General features: G+C 41.7%; 1 protein-coding gene across 1 annotated transcript in view; it reads right to left on the bottom strand.

Moving 5' to 3' along the window:
- Positions 1 to 17,677, bottom strand: part of ITK (IL2 inducible T cell kinase) — a 51,790-nt gene that overhangs the window by 29,289 nt on the left and 4,824 nt on the right. Inside the window, exons 2-4 of the mRNA XM_081092181.1 lie at positions 5,735 to 5,839; positions 4,140 to 4,221; positions 1,846 to 1,974 (exon numbers count right to left, since the gene is read on the bottom strand). Coding sequence (XP_080948307.1) covers positions 1,846 to 1,974; positions 4,140 to 4,221; positions 5,735 to 5,839 — 316 coding nt within the window. The remainder of the gene's footprint in view (positions 1 to 1,845; positions 1,975 to 4,139; positions 4,222 to 5,734; positions 5,840 to 17,677) is intronic.

Below are 17,677 nucleotides of genomic sequence, written 5' to 3'. Positions count from 1 at the left end.
CTCAGCATGACCAGCCTCCCAGGTGTCATCTGGTGAGTCATTCTGATGGTTCTCACACCTCAGTCATGTGTCCACCACTCAGCGGAGGGAAACACTGCTCACCCTGAACCGATACAGCTATGACATGCATGGTGGAAACAGCAAATGGAAACACAGATTCAAAGAATTTCAAAAATGGGAAGGGGCTTAGAGAATATTTCAGCTTAGGCCCCCTAAAGCTTCCCTGACCATTTCAGAGATAAAGATGTTAGGGTCCTTCAATGGCCAAGTGACTTATCTGGGGGCCCACAGCAAGGTGCTGGCAGGAATTTAGACACCAGATTTCTGGCTTTGGGAAGGGTTTTCACTCCCTGAGGCCAGCCCATGCCACCCGGTCATTGTGGTCAATTCCACCCATATAAAACCTTCCGTTTCCTTTTCATTAAATACTCATCATCTTCATGAGTATGGTCAACAGGGCTAATGCAGAGGATCATTGATTTCTAAAATTAGATAAACAGTATTCTTCTGGGCCAAGGGACTGGTAACCTTGAACTTTCTCTTCCAAGGTGGAGGGTGAAAAGCAGTGTTTTCTATACTGGTACTAAAATGGGCTATGACTCAGGAAGCCACGGAAAATCCAGCCATGTGTCACATTTAACACATCCGCCTTGAGTTGTCAATCTGAGGTATTAGGTTTTAGTGCAAAAAAAAAAAAAAAATTGACAGATGAGAAAAGGTAATTGGGCTAAGAGGTTGAGAGGTGAGGGAAATGGGAGCAAAAAATTCCATCATTCCTATTCAACAGTGGCTTTGCAGAACACTTCCTTGCTGTGTGACCTTGAGCATCCTGAACCCTCAGTCCCCTCTTTCTTTCACATCACATCCTCTACCCCAGAAACGGGAGCATACTGCATATAAAAGTGCATCAGAGTGGAGCTGCACTTTATTGGGGGTTCAGGTCTCCAAGTCATCACATAAAGTAAAATCGAGTTGCACCCTCATCCCCAGGATCTAAGCCCTTGACTTCGCAGGCCAAACAACAGTTTCTTTTGTTTTCACTTTGCATGTAAGCTGTGGCCTCCTTTTCTCTGACATTGCGGAGGGCCAGGGCAAGTTTGAAGGGGAAGTGGGGAGGAGCCAGAGAGCCGTTTTGTTTTGTTTTTACTTTCTTCCCTCTCCAAGTGTATAGAGTTAAACTTGTGTAATTAATACTTGTGTGATGTGATGACTCTATAAAAAATAAATATAATGGGGGGAGGTAAGAGATCAACCAAAGGACTTGTATGCATACATATTAGCATAACCAATGGTCACGGACACTGGGGCGGTGGGGTTGTGTCCTGGGGGAGGTGAGAGTGGCCTGGGAGGGGTCAATGTGGGAAAAAGGAGACATATGTAATACTTTAAACAATAATAAAAAAATATTATATACCTCTTAAGGTGTTCCTAAAATTTAAGATTTAAGTAGATCATGCATTCAAATTTGCTAACTTGAAAGTTATAGCAGTGCTTCTCAAACATTACTGTGCATATTAATCTCCTGGGGATTTTGCTAAAATACAAATTCTGATCCAGAAGACCTGGGATGGGGCCAGAGAATTTGCATTTCTAACTAGCTCTCAGGTGATGTTGATGCTGCTGATCCAAGGACCACCCTTTGAGTAGGAGGAGGTATAGAGTTGGAAAAAAATCAACAGACCCAATAGTAGAGGCAGGTGATATTCCTCTGAAATTTCTAAAAATGTAGAATTTTGCATCCAGTCTCCGACACCCCTGATGTCGGAGAAGCTGAGAGCTTTTACTTCCTACCAATAGCGAGGTCATGCATTTTACAAAGAAGAAAGGGAATTCCCAGTGTCTTACCATTTTTGGTTGGATCGTACTGGGTGCAGCCCACTGCAAGCTTCTCCAGCTGAGCACAGCACCTCCACCTCCCATCCATCCAGAAATTAGGATGATACTTGGACACCAAACTGTTATTATTCCTCGTTTCTGAAAGGAGTTGACACCAGCAGAAGAGTTATTTCCAGATCAGTCTATAGAGGACTACTAACTTGAGATTGGACACACCTGTGTGAACTGAGCGACTAGTACTCAGAATAGTCAGAAAAATGTCCCTTTTCCCCGGCATATACATGTATGCAGGAGTGCATGTTGTATCAGCAGATCTCTGGCTCTGTCTTGGATTAGTTATATGTCCTTAGGTTGGGCAAAACCCTTGTCCGAGCCTCAGTTTCCCCAGTGTACAATGAGGTTGTTAGATTGGTTCAGTGGGCCCCACAAAGTGCCTTAGGGCAGTGGTCGGCAAACCGCGGCTCGTGAGCTACATGCGGCTCTTTGGCCCCTTCAGTGTGGCCACGACATTTCAATCGCACTATACGCATGTGGTATTTTGTGGAAGAGCCACACTCAAGGGGCCGCAGTTTGCTGACCACTGCCTTAGGGTAATGGGAAGACTGAGTAGTTGGGATTCCCCCTTTCTATCTCTCCCACTTTCAACCACAGCAACTTTGCTTTTATCCCTTCTAGATCTGTGGCTTTAAAGTAAGGTTATGGCCCTAACCGGTTTGGCTCAGTGGATAGAGCGTTGGCCCTCGGACTGAAAGGTCCCAGGTTCGATTCCGGCCAAGGGCATGTACCTTGGTAAGGGCATGTACCTTGGTTGTGGGTGCATCCCCAGTTTGGGGTGTGCAAGAAGCAGCTGATCAATGTTTCTCTCTCATCGATGTTTCTAACTCTCTATCCCTCTCCCTTCCTCTCTGTAAAAAATCAATAAAAAATATATTTAAAAAAAAATAAAGTAAGGTTATGGTGAGGTGGGGGGAAGACTCTATTGTTGAAAAAAAACAACCCACAGTATAAAAGCTGGAGAACTAGATGGACTATCTTTCATGCTTCTCCTAGTTTTAGCATCCTATGAGTAAAAGCCTCTCCCAGAGGGAGAAGGGCAATGATCACAGTTTGAGCCCTTTTGATTACTTCTCATGTTTGTTCTGTGCCTGTTACACTTGAGAGCACTTTCCAATTTACCCAGCACTTGCCTGTTCATATACCAGTTGAGACTCACACTAACCTTGGGAGATGATAAGACTCCCATTTTTATTCTCATTTTTCAGAGAGGGGCATTGTGGCTCCTGAGATTTCCAATAGCTTGCTTACCATGAGTCCCCATAGCTACTTAGAGACAGATTAATAATTGAACCCCATTCTCCTGTAAAACCAGGGCTTCAAGCTAAATAATAATAATAATAGAAACACCGATTGCGTGCTCCCTTTTGGTTTTGTCCTGTGCATCAGACGTGTCCTAAGCCATTCAATTCTCACAATAACCTTATGGGTGTTACCAGTCAGAATTCACAGCTGAGAAATGGAGACACTGAAAGGTCAAGGAACTTGCTCCAAGTCACACATTAGTAATTGGCAGAGCTGGGATTTTCACCTTAGCAGCCTGGCTCCACATCACATGGACCCAAACGCTGTGCTGGTTCTAATTATGCTTTCAGAAAGGTGAGCCTTAAGAAATACCCTTGCTGCTGGTCTGACAGCGTTTAAAGCTAGTTAACATTTATTGGGTGCTGACTCTGGGCCAGCTAGCTCCAAGGGCTTTACTCACAGCAGTTCTGAAGGCGGGCACTATTATTATTCCCTCCTACACCCCCTTTTAAAAATAGATGGGGAAACTGAAGCACAGAGCAGTGGAGGAAGTTGCTCAGGCACACATGGCTAGCAAGTGGCAGAGCCAGGACTCAAGTCCAGGTCATCTAACTGGAGGGTCCATGCTCTTATTCTTCACCCCAAACCAGGAGACAGCAAACTTTTTTCTTAAAGGGACAAATAGTAAATATTTTAGGTTGCTCATCAGCAGGCAGATTTGATATATTATGTAGGTATTTATATAACCCTGTAAAATGAAACCATTAAAAAAAAATCATCCTTAGCTTGGAACCTTAAACCAAAAACCAGTGGTGGGCTGGATTTTCTGACCCTGCACTATACTGGTTGTTACCATTTGGGCCCAGAGTGAAAGGTTTGGACTTTCCAGCAACACCAAAAGGAAGAAATGTTTGACCCTCAGCTGCCCTTTATTCTACTGTGGAACCCAAGCCTACTAGAGGATCAAGGGATCTCAGGACCCAGCCACACAGGAGGTTAATTACCTTCTTTAAGGGCCAACACCCAGCGCTGCCGGCTCTCACGGTCTGGAGCAAACACATACAGGAGGTAGTTGTCATGCACAACCTGGAGACACACACAGAGTTCAAGGTGAGTGGTGTGGCTGGAGATGGATGACTGACAGCAGGCCCATCTGGCTTCCTGGGCTAAGAGTGGGGTCTCAGTGTTTGTTGTCCAAAAAGCAAACTCTGGATGATCGGGGGACCAGTGTCCTTTTCATTCAGACTTTGGGGTGCTGTCCAGACACAGAGTGAACCTCCACAGCTTAGGCTGCTTGTCACCAGTTAAGCCATCACTAAATTAAAACAGCTGAAGAAAGAGTTCTCTTGACAGCACCTTTATTTCTCATGTTAATTTTTCAGGAAAGAAAGTCTTTCTGGCATATGAAAGAGTAAGATATTACCTTAGTAGATGACAAATGTTTAATTGGGATTTTAAGAACTTCTCATTCTGAAACAATGTAAGACACCCAAGAAGTTCCAAAAATAGTAGAGTTCCTGTGTACTTTGCACCCACCTTTCCCCAGTGACAACCTTTTATGTAATCACAGCACATTTTCAAAACCAGGAAATTGACCTTGGTACAAAACTATTAAGTAAACTACAGAACTTCTTTGAATTTTACCAGTTTTTGTCTTGCACTCACTTGTAATTGGAATTTTAATGACAGGAAAATACACGTTATTCCTTTTACTTTTAGCCCTAAAAATTCCAACCCCAGGAAAGTCACCTTTCTAGTATGACAGAAGTCCTTTTTTATGCCACCCAGATTGTCAAACAAGAATGATACCCAAGGATGTTCAAGGACTTACCCACTCCTGGAGAGCTACAAATGCCAAGAGTGGTAGTAAGATGTAGGCAATATCATGACCTAAAGGCTAAAGATACCCTCCACCTGCTCTGCCCTATAGAACTTCCTATCACCTGGACAGAAAGCTCTTCCAATTGAACTTTCGGCAGTGATTGCAATATTCTATCACCTGTGGCTACTAGTCATGTGTGGCTATTGAACATGTAAAATGTTCATTCATTCAATGTGTCCAACGTGACTCAGAGCTGAATTTTTAATAGTTTAATTTAAACAAATTCACATTTAAATGTAAACAATCAGATGTGGCTAGTGGCTACTGTATTGGACAGCGTAATGCCGGCTAGTTCTCAGATGGCAAAATCTGATCCCTTTTAACCTCAGCACCCCCAAGCAATTGCTAACCAAGAGTTGCAATTGGTCACCCCAAGTCATGACTAAACTACACTTAAAGAACATTAGGCTTGGGGCCCTTGCTAGTTTTTTTCCCTCCCCCACGACTTTCCTTGAGGTAGGAAAGACATAAGGAAAAGGAGAATGAGGAATGACAATTTTTTCAAGATTTTGTCATTTGTCATCTTTGTTGAATGAATGAATGAATGAATGAAAGTGTAATTGATCGACAGAACACAGCAGCTGTTTGATTCCGTTTGTCTAAGTTCTAATGCTAGACCAGAGTCATCCCTGTCTCATCTTCTGTTACAATGACTGAGACTTTCAACCATCATATATAAGGTATGAGGAACTGGTGCCCTCAGGCACGACGACTTACCTGAAAAGGATACTTGTAGTGGCAAGGGATGCTAATGTCACTTTTCACAATCTCGACACATTTGATCCTGGAGAGTTCAATAGAGCCCTTCAAGGTGCGCTTTTTCTGTGGGAGGGGAAAGCACACCCCATTTAAAAAGAGAGCAGACAATATTTTTATCCAGGTTACTTCCGGAAATCCATTACTAGGTAAGATCCATTAGGTTTGTAAACCAACCCTCCAAATATCCAGAAGCGACTCCTTGGCCTCATTGAGAAGGACACTGAGCAAAGTCCTAGGAGAACATGCTCTTTGAATCGTCTTCTTGATGAGGTGACTGATTTCCACTCATGGAGCATGGTGTCTTACATTTCTGTGAGCTTGTGACAAACAGCAGCATTTGCAGAACTTGAACCTGGGATGGGTAGCAAAGTCTACGGGAAACCAGTCACACATGTGCCAGTTTGCTCTGCTTTGTGTCTATCCATAGCCTTATTAAGTCAGTAATTAGCTCAGGCCTGATCTGGATGGTGATGTATACCTTTAGTGGTATCTTTCTGTTCTACATCTGGCTTCTCCGTGTCCCTTAGTTGTCCACAGTCCCACAATGACAGCCCTGTAGCATGTTCCTGAATCTGCTCTATAACTCTCCCTTCACCACACCCCCAGAAAATCTTACCGGCCCATTTGTCTCTTTCATTTAGAAGCTTGTTAGATATATTTCCTTGAAAACTAATTCACACGATGGTCTTCATGATTTATAATGATGTTACATGTTACCTGTTTGTGAGGGTCCTTGTCCTTGGAGAGTGGATCCCAGGGGATGGTACCCAATAGGACTGATTCTATTAATGGACTATTGGGGCTCATGGAAGGCCAGTTAGGGAAAAGCTTTTTGAGATCAGAAACCTTTCACAGGAGCCTAGAATTAGGCTTCTGTTGAAATTAAAGTTTAATTCATCTGTGGAACCAGTGGACAAACATTTCATTACACCTCATCCCTTACAAAGAGACAAGTGGTGATGAACTAGGTAAAAGCTTAGAAAGGACTAGGTTCAAAGTTGAGCTCTGATTCTAACTAGGTTCATGATCTTGGACAATTTACCAACCTCCCTAAACTTCAATCTCCATATCTGATAAGTGAGAATAATAACGCCTACCTTTTAAGGGTTGATTAGGAAAAAAAGGTGTAATTACATTGTTTATAATAGTTGCCCTCAATAAAGGATACCCTCTCAATTAAAGTGGTTCAGAAGTCCTATGACAAGAGAGTTGTGATATATGAGTGCACTTGGCTGGTGGTATTCAGAGAGCCATGGCATCATCAAATTGGCCAGAAGTGAGATCAGTCTTTACCTCTCATTTTTTGATACCCAGATTGTTTGCTGGTCTGTACTTTATTTAGTAGCTGGGCACAGAACTAATTAAAAAAAACTTCAAAATGTGAGAAGTGCCTCCTATCAAGTACAGGGAAGCTTTCTGGTATTTCTGTTTAAATTTTCTTTCTAAAATCTACTTTTATTTATTTTTGAAAGTACAAAAATTTCTCCATGGTCATTTCAAGAAATAAAACAACCTGGAGGTCTATGAAGAAACTATATTTATAGTGTCTTATTATCCTACCCTCGCCACAATCCTGAAGCAGTCAAGGTTAACCATTTGGAATGCATTAGTCTTTCCCACACACATTTATAGGATATATACAAACAAAAATGAGCATCTGCTCCATGCAGTGGTCTACAGCCACGTTGTAATCTAGCATTGTATGAAGAGGTCAGTCTCCCTTTAAAAGCCTCTGTAAACATGTGCCCTGGACTCATACTATCTTTTCACTTAGGGTCTTCCACAGCTAGAAATATATGCCCTGATCCTACCCATAATCACAGTCTTTAGAATTTTTTTTTTTAAAAAAAACAGAAGAGTACAAAGGAGCAGTCCTTTCAACAGCCATTTTGCTACCAGTAAACATTGTGTCTCAGCTTTGAGGTTATCTTGTTTTTTCTATCTCTGTTGGGTTATTTCCTTAGCAGTACACACAGTGAAATGCAACAAAGGGCTCATGGCAGCAATATGACGGCTCCATTTGCAGACATTTTTGTCCTTGGAACTCACTTAGTCCTGTGTTTTCTGAGAATAGAAGCCAGTCTCCATCAGATTTAAGGCTAATGCATTTAGCCATTCAGGAAATATTTATTGCAGGCCAGCAATGAGCTGGGCACTGTTCTGAAGGCAGTAACAGAGAGACGAACACAGTAGACTTTCTCATGGAGCTCACAGTCTAGTTGGGAAGGCAATCAATACCAACAAGTGCTATAAAGACAATAGAACAGATTGATGTGATCAACGTGTGGTCAGGGCAGGCCTTTCTAAAGGGAGGGCATTTGAGAAAAGATCAGAAAGCTGAGAAAGCAGTCAGACATGAGAATGTCTGGGGAGTGAGCAGCCTCAGGAGAGTGAATGGTAAGAGCAGAAAGCCCTGGGGTGGAAAAGTTCTGGATAAGTGTTGGTCTCAGTAGCCTGAGATCATCATAACTATGGTATGAGCGGAGGTAAATGGTAACTGGAGTTGTGAATAGGGATAAAAATTATACATGAAATTCTAAAGTCCCACTGTTTGACAGGAACTTAATGTGAGCCAAATATGTATTTAAAATGTCTAGTAACCACACTGAAAAAGGCAAAAAACAAATAACCAAGTACAATTAATTTTAAGAATATATTCTGTTTAACCCATATACTTAAAATATTATCACTTCCATATGGAATCACCACAAAAAAATAATGAGATATGTCACTTTTTTATACTAAGTCTGTGAAATCATGTATTTTATAATACCTCTCAACTCGGACCTGCCACATTTCCGGTGCCCAGTAGTCACACATGGCTGGTGGCTACTTTACTGGACAGTGTGGCTTCAAGATTTCCAAGAAAGACTTCTCCTCTGAACTCAGATGCTCTCCTTTGCTTTCTTAATGCTCATTGATTTCAAACGTGGATTTTAAGAGACATTTGTGCCTTCACCGTCTGTCAGGCGAGCCTGCTATCAGGTTCGCTCTTCTGTTGGATGCGTTGATGTTCCACTGTCAAAACTCACTCTGACTCTCAAATGAGAGCGTGGGTTCCCCCCTCACAAGCCATCCTTCTTGGCCAGTCTCTCCAAAGGCCCCCGGGCCATTCTTCCTGGATCTTACAAGACCTGATACGTGGTAAACAACAGTCAGCTGTACCTTTCCCCAGCCGGGCACCGGGGAGCAGCCGGTCAGCGAGCTAAACATAGTTCCTTCTCTGGGAACTGGTGATTGCCTGTAATCATCCCAAATAACGGTGCTATTTCTGAAAAATACCAGGGTAAAACCTTCCAAGGAAACCACACAAAAGCCACCAGGAAGAGAGACACCAAGTACAACATGACTTTGTTCTTCCTTGTTATTCTGTCTGCGTTGCTCAGGATAAAAGGCGCAGAATTTCACTTGGCCTTGTCTCCCTGCTTGGCCATGTTCAAAGCTGTCCTCACATTCCAAAGCTTCCTCCGGGACATCTGACGTGTGTCCAACACAATCCAACAGGTGCCCATATACATGTGAAAAGGCAAGCTTGTGTGAGTGGCTTTGATATCTCCTTTCTCTTTATGTTAATTTTTGTATAAAATAGATTTTTGGATTGTGACTTTCAAAGAGAGAGGCAGGTGGGGGGCAATATAAAAAAATGATAATGTTTTTGAGCATTTCCTATACTTCAGGCATTTGATGCGCCATCTTATTTAATCACGATCCCCATTTTACAGGCGAGGAAGGTCGAGTCTCTTCGTAAGTGGAAGAGAAGCACACAAGCTCAACTCAAAGACCCCAGAGCCTTCATGACTAGGCTTCATGGCTTTGCACTCACCCTGGCTTTCCACAGAAGGCTTTTATTCCCCAACCCCAACACTGAACAGCCAATGGCATGACCGATTTCTCCAAGCCATGAGCCAATAGAGATTTGTTTCTGCACATTTGGTCATGCAATGCTCCTGTGGATTTCAAAGGGGAGTGTTTTCCCTGGCTCCTCAGCATAATAGCTCCTCTTTGCTCCATAACATTTGCTCCTTGGCTGCTCAGCTAGCCCAGTAGATACATTAGTGAGAAGTTATATGTCTGGTACCCATGCGAGAGGACATCTCTACGCTTCTTGCAAACAGCAGAATTTGAGCTTTCTGCTCTGGTGAGGCAGAATGGGACAGAAATAGAACTCTCATGTCAGGAAGACCCACATCTGCCTGACCAGCTGTGCAACCTGAGACAAGTGTCTTAACTTCTCAGTTGCTTTGTGTTTGTTTGTTTTTAAAGTGGGAATAATAACGATCCTTGAATCATGGGTTAATTTAGAGGACTGAAAAGAATAACATAAACTCACCAGCAAAATAAAATCATTCAAATGATATACTAATTCAAATGTTACTTTCCTTGCCTTCTCCAAATGCTGCCCATAAGACAAGGCTCTTCTCTCGTCTTTAGGTGCCCACATTTTCCTTAGGGATTGTTTTTTTCTGGGCAAATACGTAACCAAGAACCACCATTTGGGAAGATAGCATTAATTTTTAACTGGAGTCATTTTTTTTACTTTGTCAATTATTTGTAAACATAGAGCAAAACAATGAAAGGGACCTGCTTCCTGGTCTTCCCAACTTTGTCACAATGTGAGGACTTTAGCTTTCTATTTCCTCTCAAGTCTCTGGTCCAAACCTTCCTCAAATAGACATTCACCAGAGGCTTGACTTACTTATAACTTAATGCTTCACTTGTTTTGGAGGATTTCAGATTAGGACAGGTATTAGAGGACTTAAGCCAAGAGGAAACTTGGATAATGGAATTCCAGGCATCAGCTGAGAATATTTCTCAATGGGGAGTGATGCATTTAAGACTTTCCTGGGTCACACTGTATTGGTAAATGTAGTCACATGCTGTCTTCCTTTATCAGTTTCTTTAAAATTAGGAAATCTTTCTGATGATTTTTTAAATTCTCACCCGAGGATATGTTTATTGATTTTAGAGAGAGAGGAAGGGAGAGAGAGTGAGAGAGAGAGAGAAACATTGATGTGAGAGAGACACATTGATTGGTTGCCTCCCATATGTGCCCTGACTGGGAATTGAACCCTCAACCTTTTGGTGTACAGGATGATGCTCCAACCAACTGAGTTACCCAGCCGGGCTCTGATGTTGATTTTAACCAGACATGTCAAATATTTTGCTCATAGCCTCTTCTGGGATGTAGCATAGCCATGGTACCAATCTGAAATCCCACAATGACACAATTGAAATAAAAACTGATGTGTGAGATGAAACCTAAGTGATTGACGTGGGGGTTGTTTGCCATGCTCCTAGCCGAATGCACAATATCAGTTCTAAAATTAGTTTTAGGGGTCTTCCCGGATTCTAGTTTCATCCCTTCTGCAAAAATATGCTAGGGGCAATCCACAAATTCCCTGCCAGTCTCCCAACTCACTCAGCCTTCTGTCTTTTAAGACAAAGGCAACCCTTGTACCGCAGGGGAGAAAAGCAGAGGCTCAGAAGGGAGGAAGGACAGGCTTGAATCCCTATGACAGGTGACATGGAGCAAGTTGTCTCGGTTCTCTGAGCTTAGTTTTCTTAGTGCTTCTTATTTCTTTTAGTTTTTCAGGAGTAGGGAGTGCTAATGGCTGCAGCTTGGCGTTATTATGACCTGCACTCAAAGAAGGCACCTAACACGCTGCTTGATACCCAGTGAAGATGTGATTATTACTGTCTCTGTAGAAAAAGTAGCATCCACAAGTACAATTGGTAATTAGCTGTTGCTGGTTCCTTCCCTCCCACCCAGCTTCATCTGAACCTACCGCCACTAAAATGTAAAGTTCTGGAAAGATCTGGAGTCAAGGTAGTTGGTTCCGAGGCTCCTGGGCTGACTTAAAAGCCTGGAGAGTATGATCCATCCCACACTGACTTTTCCTTCATCTTTTCCACAAGACCTTTTAGTCATAGAAACTAAAGAAATACCTGGAGCAACTTAAATATCCACCAAAGACAAATGGTTAACTTAGTTATGATCCATCCATTCTGCGTCTGCTCTGTAGCCATAACATTGGTGCATATGGAGGGACAAAAATATTTATATTACATGTAAAAAGCAGGTTTCGAGCAAAAGATGAAGCATTCATCTCACTTTTGGAAAAAATAATCTAATATACAGGATGACACAGAAAAATGTGTACACACTTAACAGCTGGTAGCTCAATTGATGTTTCTTTCTTTTCAGATTTAACCCATTGGAATTCATAATTATTCAAAGTGTGCATTCATTTTGGGATACCCTGTAGATCAGTTTATGCAAAATTCGAAGAGATAATATAAGAAGGAACACTGCTAACACTGGCTCTCCCTTCTGGGTGGGGTTTGGCAGACTTTTGCAATGCAAGTGACATCTATAAGAATAAAAGTGTAATATGCTAATTAGACTGGACACCTTCCGGACATCATTCTGGACGTCCTTCTGGATGAAGCCATGGTGGCAGGGGCCCAAGGCAGAGGCAGTTAGGAATGATCAGGCAGGCAAGCGAGCAGTTAGGGGTGATCAAGTAGGCAGGCAGAGTGGTTAGGGGCAATGAGGCAGGCAGGCAGCCAGGTGACACCTGCAGGATCAGTCCTAGATTGGCAGTCGGACATCCCTTGCAGGGTCCCGGTTTGCAAGAGGGTGCAGGTGGCCGGACTGAGGGGACCCCACCCATGCCCAAATTTTGTGCACCAGGCATCTAGTACTTCTATAATATCTGAAGTTTTGTTTTTGTTTTTACAATGAGCATGTAAGTTTACTAAGCAGAAAAATTAAAATAATATTTTAAAGCAGTCAGAAAATTTCAAAACACCATATTGTAATACGGGTTTGTCAGATGACGAGGGGAGAAGGGTGAGGGCTGCACATCAAATGCTGGGTGAGCAAAGTGATGCAGCTCTGCCTTGGAACCTCATGACCTCATTAGCAGTAAACAGCAGCCAGGCAGCACCTGACACCTGCTCCTCTGTATCCATGTAGGTTCAAGTTCATGATGGGCCCTCTCATGTTCTTGAGTGATAGCTACTTTCTCCAGAGATTCAAAAGAAGCAACTCTGTGTGCCTTTATGTGTATTTATCTTAGAAGCAAAGCAATAATTCAGGAATAAGTTCCAACCCTTATTCATATTTGATAAAGACATTAGTGATCCTAGCCTTTAAGCAGTGTGCTTGTTTAAATGCGCTTACAAATTGGGCAGAGAGAAAAGGCCTTCTGCGGAAACTAAGAACTAAGTGCTTTAAGCCGTACAAAGGACATCGTCATGGCATCCTGCACCTTTTGTATCTCATTGTCTCTGGTCCATGAATGCTCTTTCAAAGTCCTCCTTCTTTCCAGAATAGTGATATGAGATTTTTAATTAGTTTGAAAGAGTACATTTTTTACATGTACTTTTAAAGCACTGGAGAGTTGGTAACCAGAGAATAGAAAATTAATAACAACTTCATTGCATTTCAGGAAATAACTCCTTGTACAGAGGTGATGTTCAATTAATATTTGTCAATTGGTTGAGTGAGGGAGCAGCAGATAAGACCAAGTGTGCAGCAGAAAATGTTCTTTGTAGGGCTAAGATAACACTCAATATAAATGGAAAGATATCCATGTTTAGATAATCTCCATCTCTATTTGTGAACTCATGATATCATTGGAGAGAGCTATAATCACATAGTTTCTACTTTTTTGAGCTTAAAGGGTCTTTAGAAATCAATATCTAATTTTTCCATCAGTATCTCTTTTTAAAAAAATATATATTTTTATTGATTTCAGAGAGGAAGGGGGGGAGAGAGAGAGAGAGAGAGAGAGAGAGAGAGAGAGAGAGAGAGAGAAACATCAATGATGAGAGAAAATCATTGATTGGCTGCCTTCTGCATGCACCCCCTACAGAGGTCGAGCCCACAACACGGGCATGTGCCCAACTGGAATTGAACCCGTGACCCTTCAGTTCGCAGGCTGATGCTCTATCCACTGAGCCAAACCAGCTAGGGCAGTATCTAACTGTTTATGTTAAATATTTAACCTCAAGGTGAAACAACTTTCTAAATTGGCTCTTATCTTTCCATTTCTACTATTCAATTTACACTCTGAGCAGACTGAGGACATAGACTTGGAAGGCAGCTTGGTGATTATTGCAGGTCAAAGGGCAGCCCAGAGAGTAGGGTCCTGGTGTTCCAGCAGAGCCTCTCCTGTTTCATATGTGGGGGTGGGAGTGCCATGTATAATTTTGTACTGAGAGAGGGTTCCATGCTATAGGAAGTTTGAAAACCACTCATCTAGTCCAATCCCTTGGTATTATGGACAAGAAAATGAAATTCCAGGTAGAATAAGGAAGTACCAAGGTCACCCAGGCTAATTGGTGCCAGATCTTCATCCTATTAAACTGCCAGGTTGTTGCTTCCTCATCTCCTTTCCCTTTTCTGGAATTACAGAATTGCAGTGCATCTGAGGCTTTCAGTCCTTTAGGCCCTGTCTAAAATTAGAGCTGACCTCTATGGAGCAGTCAAAAATGGTTTATGTGTACTTCATTTGCTTCTTAATAAAGACACTTGATGATCTAACCCAGTGGTCAGCAAACTCATTAGTCAACAGAGTCAAATATCAACAGTACGATTGAAATTTCTTTTTAGAGCCAAATTTTTTAAACTGAAACCATAGAGGTAGGTACATTGTTATTAACTTAATTAGGGTCCTCCTAAGGCTTAGGAAGAGCCACACTCAAGGGGCCAAAGAGTCGCATGTGGCTCATGAACTGCAGTTTGCCAACCACGGATCTAACCCAAAGAGCTCATTCCTGCAAACCTTTCAGATCCTCTAAGGTGATCAAGTAGGGAGACTGATATTTTGCAGAGCAGGAGGTCTTTTGGCACCCCTTAAATCCTACTGTATAGGTGGTGGGTTCATCTATATACACTGACTTTAAATCAAATCATCTTACCCATGTATAAAATATATTTCCCTGCTCTCTTACCATAACATTAAAAACCTGTAAAGACAGTGTACTTGAAAATGACCACAACAATGGATTTTTAAAAAATATACATATATATTTTTTAATCGATTTCAGAGAGGAAGGGAGAGGGAAAGATAGAAACATCAATGATGAGAGAGAATACTGATCAGCTGCCTCCTGCACGCCCCCCACTGGGGATCATGCTCACAACCCTGGGCATGTGCCCTGACTGGGAATCGAACCATGACCTCCAGGTTCATAGGTTGACGCTCAACCACTGAGCCACACCAGCCAGGGTGTATTCTTCTGTTTTTTATTAATTCTGGTAAATTTGGTGGCCCCATGCATTGCTTCAGCCTCTTTGGAAGGGGATGTAGCAACAAATGATGGAGGCCATCAGTGTTCTCAGCCTGTGACACTGTTATCTCACACATGGTACTCTATCTTAAGGGGCTGATTTTAAAAAGGAGACAGCACTGTTTTAGGTATATTCTTATTTTTCAGAGTTTTCACTGACTACCTGGAAACAACCTGAAATAAATGTCAAACAATAGATGATAGAAAAATTCATCAATTTGTTTAGACACATGAAACAGATAAGTATATCTCTGACATGAACCAATTCAATTATTAAAGTTGATGTCTTCAGACAAAAGAATTATGAAGAACATTTTGTGTCGTTGTTTTTTGTTCACTTTTTAAAACAATATATGAAGGCTTGCTGCTCTTTCTTTTGAGGTTAATCAATAAGTTTAACCTGATTCTAACTTTTCATCAGTCCTTGCTTCTAGAGACTCTCTGAGCTCAGTGTTGGTCATGAAGCAGGTTAGACACCAGGTACATTTCCACCAAAATGTGGAGTAGAATGATTCTGTATCAAGTACTCTCAGGGAGAGGGATGCTATAAGAAAGTTAAAACAGAGTTACCCGTCGCATACTACACAATACATCAGAAGAATTCACCAATCTAGACCACATCATGTGTCAGCTGGCTTCCTGGCTTCTACTCCTGCCCCTTGTATAATCTGTCATCCCCACGGACATCAGATATAAATTCCTTCTCTGACTACCCTCTTCCCAAGCAGACCCAGCTACTGCTTAGTTTTTCCGCAGAACCTACCGCAGTCTATATCCTGTATTTATGCTTGCGTATTGTCTGTCTCCTCCACTAGCATGTGAGCTTATATGGGCAGATACCTTGTCTCGATTATTAACCACTGTAATCCCAGCATCTACCACAGAGCCTGGCACATAGTAGGTGCTCAAGAAAGGTTTGTGGCCGAAACCGGTTTGGCTCAGTGGATGGAGCGTCGGCCTGCGGACTGAGGGGTCCCGGGTTCGGTTCCAGTCGGGGGCGTGTGCCTGGGTTGCAGGCACATCCCCAGTGGGAGATGTGTGGGAGGCAGCTGATCGATGTTTCTCTCTCATTGAGGTTTCTAACTCTCTCTCTCCCTTCCTCTCTGTAAAAAATCAATAAAATATATTTTTTTTAAAAAAAGAAAGGTTTGCTGAACAAATAAATAAATCTACACCCACCAAAACAGAAAAATGTCCTTGATACAGTGTTAAGTGAAAATACATAAATAAAGAAAAATGAAATAGCTTTGGTACCATATATGTAATTTTGGAGGGGAAAAAAGTGCTATACGATTTGAGTTTTTTATAAAGAGTAGGTGTAATTCCTGTGACTTTTAATATATAAAATGTATACATAAGTTTATATTAAATTATAAATTTACAAATATTACTATAGAGTAAGAAGCCTGCTTATAAATACTTTAGGTTAATGGGGATTATGTGACAACATAAGACTTGGGATAAGGTTTTTATTCTATTAACATACTGACAATTTTTACTGAATTTCAAGGAGCCAAGCAGACATTTGATCTAAAAGGGGAATTTTATATGCATGGTACCATTTCGGAGCTTCTGTTTCCTCCTCTGGATCACTTTAAGTGAGATCCCCAGTCATGACAGCAAACCCAGACTGAGATCTAGCTGGAAATGAGATCTTGAAAGATCTCCCTTTTTCAGCAGGCCTAATAACTCATGGACAAGTGGAAGTAATAACTCATGGTTATTACTGGTTGGTTAAGGAAATGGGAGAATTTTTTTTTTGGTCAATGAAAAGTTAAGAACTATAGAATGATTTTCTGTGGGGTCCATTACTACGTTAGTTATGAAGATGTCTTGTATTCCATGGACCTCATACTACAAGAGACTTTCATGCTTTCTACTTACACCTTTCTTCCAGACTGAGTCAGTAACGAAGCCCTCACATTTTAGTATTGCTCTGTGACCTAGTTTTCCTGAAGAATCTCATTAATGGATGCACCAGTCCCTGAGCAGCAGGAATCACATCTAATTTTAATGTGGGAGTATTTGCTTCCAAAACAAAAGTGCTGTAGCCAGACGCTATCTCCACAAAACATCAACACACAGGCAAAAATCAATTCACGGAGAAAGTCCATTAAGGCAGACATAGAAACTGCATATATTTGGGCTTGAGGGGCTTGACTTGCAAAGCACTCTGCTTTGGATTCTTTTTTTATTTTTTATTTATTTTATTTTTTTGCCTGATTAGACAAGGCCCACAGTTTTAGCTCCCGGTTGTTCTTCTGAATTCAATTGGAGTTATGTGACCTTCATTCACTTACTGAGTATTTACTGACACCCCAGCAGCTTGTGTTGATGCTACAGTGATGAGCAAGGCAATCAAGATTTCTGGTCTCATGGAACACCTTCTCTGATGGATGTACAGACAGAAAATAAACAAGGAAGCACATCAATGGACCCAATACATAAGTGCAGATACTGATGCATTGAAGTATCTATTGCTTCAGAAGAAAAAAAGAAAGAGACTCCTGGGGAAATATTTAAAGAGATGGGAAATAATGAAGAATCTTGCAAAGAAAAAAAAAAAAAGCTGTGGTGTTCCTGACAGTGAGAACAGCGAAT

The sequence above is a fragment of the Myotis nattereri genome (genome assembly GCF_964212035.1).
Source record: "Myotis nattereri genome assembly, chromosome: 5".
Classification (NCBI taxonomy): Eukaryota; Metazoa; Chordata; class Mammalia; order Chiroptera; family Vespertilionidae; genus Myotis; species Myotis nattereri.
Note: the sequence above shows the minus strand (reverse complement) of the source record. Positions and strands in the feature narration are given on the sequence as shown.